At 47.0% G+C, this 12,048-nt stretch overlaps 3 protein-coding genes across 5 annotated transcripts; 1 reads left to right on the top strand and 2 right to left on the bottom strand.

Annotated features, from left to right (window-relative positions):
* Positions 1 to 361: 361 nt before the first annotated feature.
* LOC122382998 (transmembrane protein 115-like) lies at positions 362 to 5,421 on the bottom strand. The gene is made up of 3 exons (XM_043369036.1): positions 4,132 to 5,421; positions 3,539 to 3,712; positions 362 to 2,181 (listed from the first exon to the last, which is right to left on the bottom strand). Exons 1-3 carry the CDS (start codon positions 4,830 to 4,832, stop codon positions 1,956 to 1,958), a joined length of 1,101 nt encoding a protein of 366 aa, XP_043224971.1. The 5' UTR covers positions 4,833 to 5,421; the 3' UTR covers positions 362 to 1,955.
* Positions 5,422 to 6,019: 598 nt separating this feature from the next.
* LOC122382997 (coiled-coil-helix-coiled-coil-helix domain-containing protein 1-like) lies at positions 6,020 to 8,438 on the bottom strand. Of its 2 annotated transcripts, none has more exons than XR_006256759.1 (4): positions 8,381 to 8,438; positions 7,225 to 7,348; positions 6,807 to 6,925; positions 6,020 to 6,407 (listed from the first exon to the last, which is right to left on the bottom strand). XR_006256759.1 is itself a non-coding variant. In XM_043369035.1 (4 exons), exons 2-4 carry the CDS (start codon positions 7,343 to 7,345, stop codon positions 6,282 to 6,284), a joined length of 366 nt encoding a protein of 121 aa, XP_043224970.1. In that variant the 5' UTR covers positions 7,346 to 7,348; positions 8,253 to 8,413; the 3' UTR covers positions 6,020 to 6,281. The 2 variants fall into 2 exon arrangements, 1 of the variants encoding a protein (XP_043224970.1); XM_043369035.1 differs by having other exon boundaries at positions 8,253 to 8,413.
* Positions 8,439 to 8,617: 179 nt separating this feature from the next.
* On the top strand, positions 8,618 to 11,830 carry LOC122382995 (serine/arginine-rich splicing factor 7-like). Of its 2 annotated transcripts, XR_006256758.1 has the most exons (6): positions 8,718 to 8,989; positions 9,311 to 9,464; positions 10,092 to 10,316; positions 10,478 to 10,793; positions 11,214 to 11,336; positions 11,510 to 11,830. XR_006256758.1 is itself a non-coding variant. In XM_043369034.1 (5 exons), the coding sequence occupies exons 1-5, from the start codon at positions 8,944 to 8,946 to the stop codon at positions 11,574 to 11,576; spliced, it is 615 nt and encodes a 204-aa protein (XP_043224969.1). In that variant the 5' UTR covers positions 8,618 to 8,943; the 3' UTR covers positions 11,577 to 11,830. The 2 variants fall into 2 exon arrangements, 1 of the variants encoding a protein (XP_043224969.1); XM_043369034.1 differs by lacking the exon at positions 10,478 to 10,793 and having other exon boundaries at positions 8,618 to 8,989.
* Positions 11,831 to 12,048: the final 218 nt, after the last annotated feature.

Genomic DNA, 12,048 nt, shown 5'->3' with positions numbered 1-12,048 from the left:
CGAAATTAACTTTATTTGATTACAATATACCTATGAATAAACCCAATCGGCTGATTGCTACATAAAAAGGTACATAACTACATATGAAAATTGCAGAGAAACGTGTTAGCGTGCTCCGTCGTCCCAGATATAAACATATTACCCTGAAGCCCTAGGTCGCCCCTCAACATCCTCAAATGGAAAGAAGCCTTAAGAAAAGAAGCCGACTCGTAAAATTATGCGCGTCAATGTCCCATTCCCTGAATGGAGCACGGCAGAGTCAGTAACCAACAGGGGTCAGTCGCATCGTTCCATCGCACGACGGGGCTTATCGACCAACATCACCATTTCACGCACCCTAAAACCGCCAACCTAACAGGCCAGTGTCTGGAATGACGTGTATTTCGCCAGAGACATCACTATCGCGAGGCGCGCTGCTCAAATCACCGTTGTAACAACCTGTCCAGCGCATTCGTTGCGTCAGGAGACCCTTACGACAGACCCAGCCCGGGAGCACGCACTGCTGCCCCTGGGCTGGGGTCAGTCTCGTCTGTGAACGGGCGGACCAGCCCTCCGACGGAGGCGGGACATTTCTTTTAACTGGATGACGTAAAACATGTTTCAGCGAATTCCATTAATAACATTTAGGACGAATGAATGCAATTTTTAACCAGGTAAAGCAAATATTCCCAAAGACATAACGAAATGCACAAAGTACCGCGCACAGGGCTAAAAGAAACGTCCCGTCGATAACGAGGGATGATCGGGAAAACAAGACAAGCCGGAAAGTAAATTAACATGGTGTCAGGGTCAACACAAGTTACTTGATTATGACTGTATAGCTGCAAAACAAATCAAGCAAGCTACGTTTGTTTCTTGAAACACGCATAGGATAGTATGGGGTAGTTCCAAAACAACAGAGTGACTCGCATTTATCATGAACAGACAATTTGATAAAAACTTGTCGCAACCATTACAACACAACTAAGGAGACGCCGGTTCTTATCAAAGCCACAACTACGCTACAGCCACAGAAAGCATCTAGTAACCGAAAGAGCTGGTAGGTCCTTACAGTTGTATAACAAAATTACAGATAATAAATATGATTAGTATGTTTTACTTGAACTATTTCACTCGCGCGGTTAATAGTGATAGCCTTGGACCATCTCCCAAACATTGCATCATTAAAGAAGCTTTAGCCGGGTGCGTAACTGTGCAAACCCTGGGCCATACCCGGCCCTGAGTGCGTATTGACTAACAACTCTTACCTACCACCGCCGTTAAACAGGACACATCACCAAAACAACCAGCCAATCACAAGGAAACAGCTCATATAACAAGCTATGTACAAGGGGCAGCTGGTAGCCGCTCACTGGCGCTCCCACCGGCGCGTCCAACGGGTGGCGCCAGCGTTCCGGTCACCAGTAGGACCTACTGCAGCGCCCCTTCCTCCACGGGGGGTTGCTGTGGTCAGAGACACGGTCAGGCGTGCTCAGCACCGGAACGGGCGCGGTGGCGTGCCACCCGACGCGTCCTCCGTCATCGTCAGCGGGACAAAAGACACTGGCGTTGGTGGTTGTGTGTGCGTGAATTGTCAGAAAACCACCCCGGTGTCCTCAGCCATCAAGGTAGCGTCTCAAACGTGATTTCGCGATCAATCTGAACGCGATACTGCACACCGCAATCCCTTCTGACCTCTGACCACACGGGACATATTATCAACTCCCCGACTGTTACGGCCAGTCAACACTCATTGTCCGGCAGCTAGGCTCGCTATCTGTAATAAGCACACTTCACACGGCGAGCCAACTATAAAGACCCGCCTGATCAAACCAAATGCGTCACCAAAGTGGCGATACGATCGCACTCTTCTTCACACCCCGCTGAAGCCTCATCACAGGCCGTCGGCCGGAGCCCACCACCGCTCCGTCTCCCTTGCTCCTCCCAGACTTTCTGTCAGTCTTGTGACGTCACATTCAGACCACCTGGACGTCCGGCGTTTCGGCGGCCGACGGCTGTTTCTGCTGCTGCTGCGGCGGCGGGGCCGGCGCCGGGGCGGCCGGGGCAGGCGCCGTCGGACTGGCCGGCGGTGCCGGACTGTGCGTGGCCGGCGGAGACTTGGCGTCGTCGTCCATGTTGGGCCAGGACGTGGGCGAGTCAGTGCGCTGCAGACGCTCGCTCAGCGCCTTCAGCGCGATTTGCCTGTCGAGCACACCGGACGGCGTCAGAACAAGTGGTAGGTAATAGAACCCAGGGTAGGGTATATAGAAGGACATAGAACCACTGCATAGAGAGCAGGCTGTGTTGGTGAGCACAGGTAGAAAGCAGAAGTTATATCTGTACGCTGATTGGTAGTGGGAAAAGCGTTATGCAATACAGAAAAGGATTTCAAATGGAATTAAGCTATTTCTTATTGAATGTTTTCAATGGCATACAAACCAGAGTCGGTAAGCACGCGTGGCAACACGAATCGCTGTGTGCTACCTTTCTTACAAACGAAAAAAAAACATACAACATGAAGTACGAGGCTCAGTCTGAGTCAACACATACATTTAGAGACTCAGAGTGGAGAACATATTCTCCCATCCCTCCCCCGGCTATGCGCCGGCTATACGAAAGCATGGAAAGGTGAGAACATCATTTTCAATTCATCAGCTAAACACATCTAAAAACAGGCTTGAGTTGGGGCTTAGAAACACAAGAACCAAAATAGAATGAGCGTTCGGAAGTCATCATCCTTTGATGTTGTCACGTGTCAGGAGCTTAGCCAGACGATTATGTGAGCGTAACTGCTATTTCAGAGCCAAAACTGAACCACCTACCATTTATCACGCATTACTTGCTGAAAGTGATATCATAAAGACATTGCACGCCGCGACAGTGGTAGCCACAGTCGCGCCCGCCGTGTTGTGGGACCAGTTTCCAAGCAACAAGTTGTTCAGCAGTCAATACATCGTTGTTTTGGTGAGAACGGCTCCCGTTTTCTTTAGTTGTTCAGCAGTCAATACATCGTTGTTTTGGTGAGAACGGCTCCCGTTTTGCGCTTTCGAGCAGCCCGGCTTTCCCGTGTGGGAGCGAAGAGACTGCTCGGTCGCAAAAATGAGGCGAACGGAGCAGATGACATCCGACTGGTGTGCCATGCTCATCATATGCACCAATTGGCGATTACGGCAGTTGACACGTAAAGCCCGTTGTTTATCAACGTTGTCTATCGTTACTAAGGACGGTGACATTGGTATCCTCATAGACCTCTGTATACATGGTCTATGGTATCCTAAATATGTCTCCGTAGGCCGACAAATTATCCCGGCGACAGTGCTTATGTTTATGGCTAACTTATAATAATATGGAAGAGCACTTGTTGAGCTGCGCTTGTTCAATTCTGACAAACAAACTTAAAGGGTAGCATTTAATTAATGAAATGACGATTGGAAAACAATGAAGTGAGGTACCAACACTCCAAACGTGATATACAGTAAAGCCACTGCAGATAGTGCTGAGCTCCTAATCGGTACGGCCGTGCGGACGGCGCGGGCCGTCGTTCGGCCGTGCGTCTCACCGTCTCCGCTCGGCGTCCTGAGGCTCCACGCCGGGCAGGCTGATGGTGATGGACGAGGGTGCGCCGACGTCGTACTTCTTCACGGGCCGCCGGCAGACGCGCACCTTCACCAGGCAGGCGTGGATGGCGTTACACACCGCCGAGATGGGCGGCTGCACCACGTTCGGGAAGAACCTGCAGCAGCAGCGCACAGGGATTACAGCCTGGACAAAACAACAGACAGTCATGGATAATGGATATTCTACTTTCAATAGCAAAACATTTTACACACAGTGGCATAAGCCCTTTTCAACAAGGTTAGCACAGTCCATTATTTATTTATACTTGGAATTTACTTTTGGTTGAAGTGGGCATTGTCAAGAATTGCTACAGTTTATATGTAATGTAAATTTGTCATCTATTTTTCTTCCTCGTGCCCCACCTAATGCTCACACAAGAACATTGCCAATCAATGATTGAACTTAGAATAATAATGAAACAATTAACTATGAAATTGGTGAGCAAAATGAATTAAAAATACATTTCTAGGTGGAACATTTTGCAAAGCCATTGTGAATCATAATAAAACATGGTAAAACAAACTGTCTACTCACTTTGCAAATGCAAATCCATCAGCCATGTCTCCTTTGGTTCCATTGGAATGAGGCTGGTAGAAACGAAGGTAAGTCCAGCTGATCACAAATCCAAGGGTGAACATTGTTGCATAGCTTCCTTCAACAGCTCCAATAACATAGAGGAGGATGGAGATGAGGACCAGAATCAGAGGCACATTCCTGTTAGTGATCTTCACTGGTGCCCTGATCACAATATGATCTGGCATGATCTGCTTCACTGCCACAGAGCAGCCTGATATGTAGCCAGCCAGTCCATGGATGTGCACATTGAATAGGAGGTCCGTGTTAAATGTGCACATGTACAAAAACAGGTAGAAGAATCCAGACAGAACTGCAACTAGGACATTCACAACCAAGAAGAACAGGAGCATTTCATTGCCACCCCAGAGTGGCTCCAGAAGCTTGCCACACAGAACAATCGTCACAATGTCAATACATACTTCCCACAGATGTATTTCCAGGAAGCAGTGGGTGAATGCAGTCCATAGCCAGAATCTTGGTGGGAGAAGATATCCTGGTGTAACACTAAGTACATCAATAAGTGTGTCAGAAAAAGACAAACAGTATCCAAGCAGAGTGACTCCAATGACAAACTTCACAAACAAGCCCGTGTTAGCAATCGCAGCTCCAGCTTGCTGCGACAAATACGGAATGTTGCGCCTGATTGAGGAGAAAGACATTACTGCATCAACACTCTGCCGCAGCAAAAGTTCTTGCAGATATGTATCTCAGAATGAAGGGATGAGGATCTTGAAACTGTTGCGCCAATACAAATTTGCTGTCAACTCCAACTCCAAAGTCAGGATTTTAGCTTCAGCGCTTTGCATCCATTTCATGTAGTAGATACCATCAAAACAGATTCCCTGATCAGTCTTGCATCTTGCTCACATCTATCTCAAGCACACCTTCTCTAAAATGCACTGAGATGTAAACAGAAAATACAAAAATGACTTCAAAATCCGCCTCATGTATTATGGACTTGTTTGCTATGTCTATGAGTCGAGTGTAAATACTTCATCGTTGAACTATGCATTATGACTGTTTCAATTTGGTCTTGTTACGTCATATCGATGCACGAATGAGAAAATTCCAATAAAAACCTAAATGTTTAAAAACAGAAGAAGTGCGCGTAGCAAACGAAACTCCGACAAGAAATGAAAATTATTTTGACAAAAAAATCAAACAATACACCTCCTTTAAATGTTTTTTGCTCTTTTGAGGATCAGAATCCCCGAGCTGTTGACGTCAAAAATATATATTCAGTTTCATAAGGAAAAAACTTTAGCATAAATTTAAGGTTGATGTAAAAACTAAAGAAAGGAAGCTAAAGTACAGCCAAATGCTGCCGCAAATCATGCGCAAATCCAGATAATTCTTGGACATTCAACCATGGATGAATAGGAACCCAGCCAAACCACCACGCAAGAATAAAGATCGGCTCAGTTTATTTCGCAGTTGGCACACACTTGCGATCCCGATGTGGTTTTTGGAAGGTTTTTGGGACAGTTGCACCTCCTACAGCAATGCTGTAGCATGCTACACTAGCATCCATTTGCACTTTGTCCTGTGGGTGGCTAGTTTCATCTCATGTCCGCATGCGACGTTACTTGCGATGTCGTAAGAGACTCCTCATGCACGGTACCAGTGTCGCCAGTGTCCCCAAGGCCACCAAGGCCATATAAGAGTGTCCCATTCAGAAACGACTTTTAATTCTTCCCCGTAGCGAAAACAGTCCCTTGAAGTGATCCAAACAACTAAACAAACAGTAACACTGCCACACAATTAAACAATTACTATGTAGCATGTAATGATTGATACTGAATAGATGATAATTATGTGTTCTTGAATACCAGCAATTCATAACACATCATTGCTACATAGTATTGTATTTCACAAATGGTAACAGGTCAAGCCCAGGACACCAAAAACGAGAATACATTCGCACTGATCAACACTGCAATAATACACAATACCGATGCTCAGATTCACACAAAAGTCGCAGGTCACCAAAGTTGCAAACAAGTTGCAAAAGCTGACGTCCGCGGCGTTGAGTCATATCTCTCGACAGCATCACTAGTTGTGATCGCTGACTCGCTAAACAAGCACCGGCTCCGTTGCAGTCATGTCCGCTACCTCGGATTGGGGTACTGTTTCAGTAGCACGTTCGCTTGCCGCGCGGTTAGCTTTCGGCCGGATCCATGTCCCAGAACACCTTCTGATGATGTAGACCTCTTCATGTAAGCATCTCGCTCTTTCTGCGGAGCAATAGCCAACGGTCAGATATTGTAGGTATAAACGGAAATCCGTCATGATACGTAACGCTTTGCCCCTGAGAAATGAAACATGAAAAGCCAGACAGAGTCAGAAAGTGTTTTGCCCCTCATGTTATCAATTTAAATAACATTGATTTACCCACAGGAAAAGTAGCCACGCTTAGAATTACCTTAGCATCAGTGTTACCAGCAAAAGCAAATATTATGGCTCATTTTATTATTTTTAGTGCCTTTAAGAGGATAAATCTAGCAGATTTTTTGGTGTCCTGCATTTCACCAGAAATGTGTGCAGGAGCCAGGAGAGGGTTAAGTTCTGTGAGCAAAGGAAATCATTGCACAGTTTCATTTAGCAAAAATACCTACACTAAAAACTGCTCTTACCAAATATGTTTGATGACAATTTTCAAAGGCCTGAAGCTCTTTGCTGCACTTAATTTCATTGTGGTCGTATTTCTTCCAGCAAGCGAACATAGCTTGCATTTCCTGAACACATGCCAAAGCTGTGAAAGAGAGCGAATAGGTAACCTGTTACAGCAATCCATAAACAATAGGTAGACACAATCAAATGATTTTCCATCAGGCCTACAGGGCTGCGGAGTGCGGAGTCATGGGTTTTCGCCTCGGGACTGAGGACTCCGACTCCAACTCTCGAAAGCATGAAGTAGGTATTCTCATAGCACCCACGTCACAGGACACATTATAAATGCCATCTTCTTGGTTTAAAGCCATTATGGACAACATCTATGGGTTCATTCTAATTTTTCACCACCTATTCCAATTAAAGAAGCTGCAAACTCACCTCCATATCGGTCCTTTCTGTCTGTTATCTGATCGGTGAGTGCCAGACCTTTGACAGGTTTGAAAGGAACAGGCTCCCTGCCAGGCCCTCGGGCCACAAACCTGGCAGCTGAGCCTCGCATCTTCTGTCAACACCAAACAAAAAACAACCTTAACAAGACAGGTATACACACTCAACCAAGTTCCCCTAACAGCAGCATCCCTCTCAAGTCTCAACACAATAGGATGTCTGATGTCAACCATCAAATGACCGGCAAAAGCACATGTCAATGCCCATGTGTCTGGAACATTAAGAAAACTACTTATTGACTTAGAGACACATTGTGGAGTTTGAAATAGGTATACCATATAGAAATGTTAAAAACGGATTTCCACAAAGTTAAAAGTCAATTAGTTCAGCCTGGCTATAAATGAATTGGTACAACTGATTAATATTGTGACACAATTGTTGATGTAGATATGTAAATACATTTAGAGAGTTCCAATAAACTAACAAGTAGCAAACTTTGTACAGAATGTCCATCGCATGAGTTTCTTTATAATAATGATGTATATACCCATACTATAGGAATCAAATAATATCTAAACCAGGGTCCAGGACATATGGGAAACATGACCAATACCTATCATTGATGCACTCAGTGGAGGTATCCGCGGGCATTTCATGAATTGTGACACCTCAACAAAATATTATTTCAGATTCCTGTTTCTTGGGTAATTATTGGATTCTGCAGGCTATAGTTTTCAAGCTTTTAATTACATTTTTCATGCCTATTCAGTTGACAGTTACTCGATCTGTTACTGTTATGGAAATGTGACCAGCGGTCACTTCTCCCGAACTGGCCGAACGTACGTCCTACCAAATTTACCAACCAATATGACAATAGGTAGATATAGATAGATAGAAAGATAGATAGGTTTGTATTCCAGACTAAGAAGTCATTATCAATATGTTTATCTTTCTGCTGACAATCCACAACCATTACTCGTAAGGAAATTGAAATGCATAAAAAAACATTCTATGCTTACCAAGAGGTACCGCGTACAAACTGTACCTATGGACCGTCAGCTGATTATATATAGAATCCGCCAATCCGGTATTTAAAAATTCACATATACCCTACCCTGGAAATTCAACACGATCTCTCGTTATCAACCTATTATGGCCGATTTAAATATAAAGCAGTAAGCACTATATATGGCCACAGATTGCATAAAGTGCACGGCGAAAAAAGCGTTTGCATATGCAACTTCTGCGCCATAGATGTCTTCCTTTAGTAGCTTCCATATCCGTAAATTCTCTACTTGTCCTAAGAAGTCACTTTTTTAGAAATATGTGGGTTTTATTTGCAGGAAGATCAAGACGATTTTTTTACATTTCATTACATCACAAGAACACTTTGAAAAGGGAATGCATTCTACGGTCATAAAAGAAAGGATCCAATAAGTGCATATTTCTTGATACTTTTTCCTTCACGTGCCAACGAAAAGTCGAAAACATCGACGCCATTTTGTGTTGACTTTGGACCGGCTTCTCTCGTTTATCGAGTACGTTAGTTCGACGAATTTCTAGTAATTTGAGCCGATTTCGTTGTCTTCTTATCGTTTCCATTTCCATAACGTGAAGGGTAATGTGAAGAACCTTGCATTGCTTCATTTTAAACCGGGAAGTGGCAAGAATTGGATATATTTCCCCGGATCAAACTGAACGACCCCAGCCATGTCACGCTTTTCATCCGATACAAAAGTATACGTGGGTGAATTGGGTAAGTGCGCCATCGAAATAAGAGCTAATTATCTAAGGACAATTTGCGGTTTGATGGGTATTACCCTGAGAAACCAATGACTGTCAAGGTGTGCAATTTGAATTGGTTGTTGGGCTGAATGGAAATTGCGGGAGATGAAAAAGCAATAGCATTCTAGATCTAAGAGCATTGGCTTACTCAGTTTGTTGTGGTTAATGAAGTGTTAGTACAATTTAATGAAACTGATGTGTGGTGTAATTTATGTTGCATATATTCATTTGCATTGTAGGTACCTATCTTAGAAATGACAACTTAATTGAGGTGTCCTTTTTCTTATTGCAGGATCTAATGCATCACAAACAGAGCTTGAAGATGCATTTTCACACTATGGACCACTGAGGAATGTTTGGGTAGCAAGAAATCCACCAGGCTTTGCTTTTGTGGAGTTTGAAGACCCCAGAGATGCCAAGGAGTCCATCAAGGCTCTTGATGGCACGTAAGTAATGCCAGTAATGTTTGAATGAGGTTAGAGGTAGGTACCTTTTCTGCTGTGTCACAAATGTGACAGTAGCAGTCAGATTACATTGCATGCCAACTCAAGTAAAAGGTAATTAAGATACATATGAACAAAGTTACAAATATAGTCTAAGAAAGTGACTTCTGATCACATACACCAACATCTGCCTCATATGCAGGATGACACTTATTTTGGTCAGAAGATGCCAGTTTCCCCAGCTTTTTTATTATCTGATGCTTGGTACCTGCTTCTGCAGTAGTTTACCTTCTATCATAAGTGTGATACCTACATATATTGCATTTTTGTTCATTGCTTGTGTTTCATGCATTATTAATGTTTGGGGTTATGTGACAATAGCACAGCTTTTCAAATTTCTTCAGTTGAATGATCAGGCATAAATATGGTATGTTTCTTTGGTTGTGGTTTGCAGTGATATTCCAAACATTAAAGATTTCAAGGATTTATGCAGTAGGTATCAGTGAGTGGGAAACTACACTAATGACCCCAAGACACCTATGTGAAGCCCAGCCCAGAAGCATCGGCCCACAGCTGAAGTTATTAGCAGTGCTTCAGACATTCTGTATGTGCTATTTCTGCTGTTTTCAGCCGGGTTTGCGGCCACCGTGTGGTGGTGGAGCTTTCGAATGGCCGCAAACGGAACCGTGCCGGTGGCATGGGCGGCGGCCGTGATCAGCGAGACATGGCCGGCTTCCGGGGCGGCGCGCCGCCGCCGCGCCGGCCCCGCTTCGACCCCAACGACCGATGTTACGAGTGCGGCGAACGTGGCCACTACGCGTACAACTGCCACCGTCGCCGCAGCGGCCGCGGCAGGTACGTGGACCCGAGTGTCGCCTCCCGATTTCCGTGTCGCCGTACAACTCTGTGTGTCGTATCCGCTGCTACTGTCACTGACTGTACCACAGTGCTCTGATCATGTCCACAGCCCCGCTGCCGACGTCGCAGCTCTCTGACACTCTTCCTGGCTTCTGTAGGGGGTGACAGGTGCTCGTGCGCCCGCCCCGTGAACCCGACACACACTGAGAGAGAGCGCGCGAGCGCGAGAGAGAGAGTGCGACCCCGCCGTTAGCGTGTCAGCGAGTCAGAGCGAGACGACCCCTCCCGCCTCGGCTCTGCCGTGTGGTCGCCTCGCCTGCCCGCCGCCTCGGCTGGCCGGCCGCCTCGCCTCGGCTCGTCGTCCGACTGTGTGCCCCGTGACAGCTCGCCACCTGGGTCGTCCGCCACGACTGTGTAGAGTTCTGTCGGCTGACGACACGCACGTTCCATCCCACGAGTGCAGACACGGGCTAGGTAAAGTGCCAGGACTTGGTCTCGGCGGGCCGGAGCGCGGAGCGTAGGCACGAACGCTCGTAGGAATGGAAAGGTCGTAACCCAGCGATAAGTTTTATAAATATTGTACAATGTCTCATGATTTATGCCAAGATATCCTTATCATATTTTCTTTCACTTTAGTTCACATACTTTTGGGGATGTCTCATTTTACGTTGGTTTCTTTTCCTCAGATGCCGTTAGTGTATTATTGTCTGTTCCTCTTCTGTCGGTCGGTATTCTGTGTGATTTGTGTGACCGGTGGGGACCGGTCAGTGCCGGTGCGCCGTCCCGCTGGCGCCGGGTCGCGGCGGCTCGGTGTCCGGCGGCCGCAGTGAGGAGCGGACGCCGCTCGGCGCCGCCGCCGTCCGCTGACACCGCCCGCCCCGCCCCGTCCGCCAGGTCGGCCTCGCGATCTCGCAGCCGCTCGCGGTCTCCGCGCCGCAGCCGCAGCCGCAGCCGGGACCGGCGCACGCGGTCTCGCAGCCGCAGCAAGGACCGCTCCAGGAGCCGGGACAGGTCCAGGTACGTGGACTAGCGCCATGCGCTCCGGAGATATCAGGGATTCGCTAGCTTCGGTGCTACCCGTGTTTTGTACCGACTAATATTGGATATTTTTGGCCGCAGTTTCCTCTCTGGCCTCGCGTCTGAAGTGCTATGTCCGGTAACCTGCTGACCTTCCGCCCGTTCCGTTTCAGGTCTCGCTCCCGTTCTCGCGGCCGCGGCGGTCGGTCCCGCTCCCCGTCCGCCAACGGACGTGCCTAGCCGGTCTCCCCGCGGCCCCTGCCCCTCCCCCAGTGTACCCTCCTCCCCTCCCCCTCACCCGGCCCCGGTGTCGGCCCGCGCCGGCCGGCCAAGACATGGACGGATACTGCTCGCGACATACGCGCTTCGCTTCGCTGTCTGCCAGCCGCGCTGTAGATACTTCAGCTGGTGTCTTGTATCGGTGTAACTCGGCATCGCGGTACGTTCTAGCTCAGCGGGCAGTCCGGTCTCAATAAATGTCGTCTCATACCGTCTTCGTCGGTGTTTGATGTGAATACGGGTGATGAAAGACGTCACTGAAGAGTAAATGAACTCAAGCGGGAAGATCCACTCATTGGTAATTGATCTGTAGACAAAAGTTGAGCCGCCTTGGGCTGCCATCGGAAGGCTCGACGCATCATATTTTGCGATGATACAAGCGGCACTTTGCAACGCCAACAACTGGCTGAAAAAAATTAACAATATTACTCGC

Source organism: Amphibalanus amphitrite, unplaced genomic scaffold (assembly GCF_019059575.1).
Source record: "Amphibalanus amphitrite isolate SeventyFive unplaced genomic scaffold, NRLGWU_Aamphi_draft 000152F_arrow, whole genome shotgun sequence".
NCBI classification, from domain to species: Eukaryota; Metazoa; Arthropoda; class Thecostraca; order Balanomorpha; family Balanidae; genus Amphibalanus; species Amphibalanus amphitrite.
The sequence above is the reverse complement of the archived record's forward strand: the minus strand, read 5'-3'. Positions and strand labels throughout refer to the sequence as shown.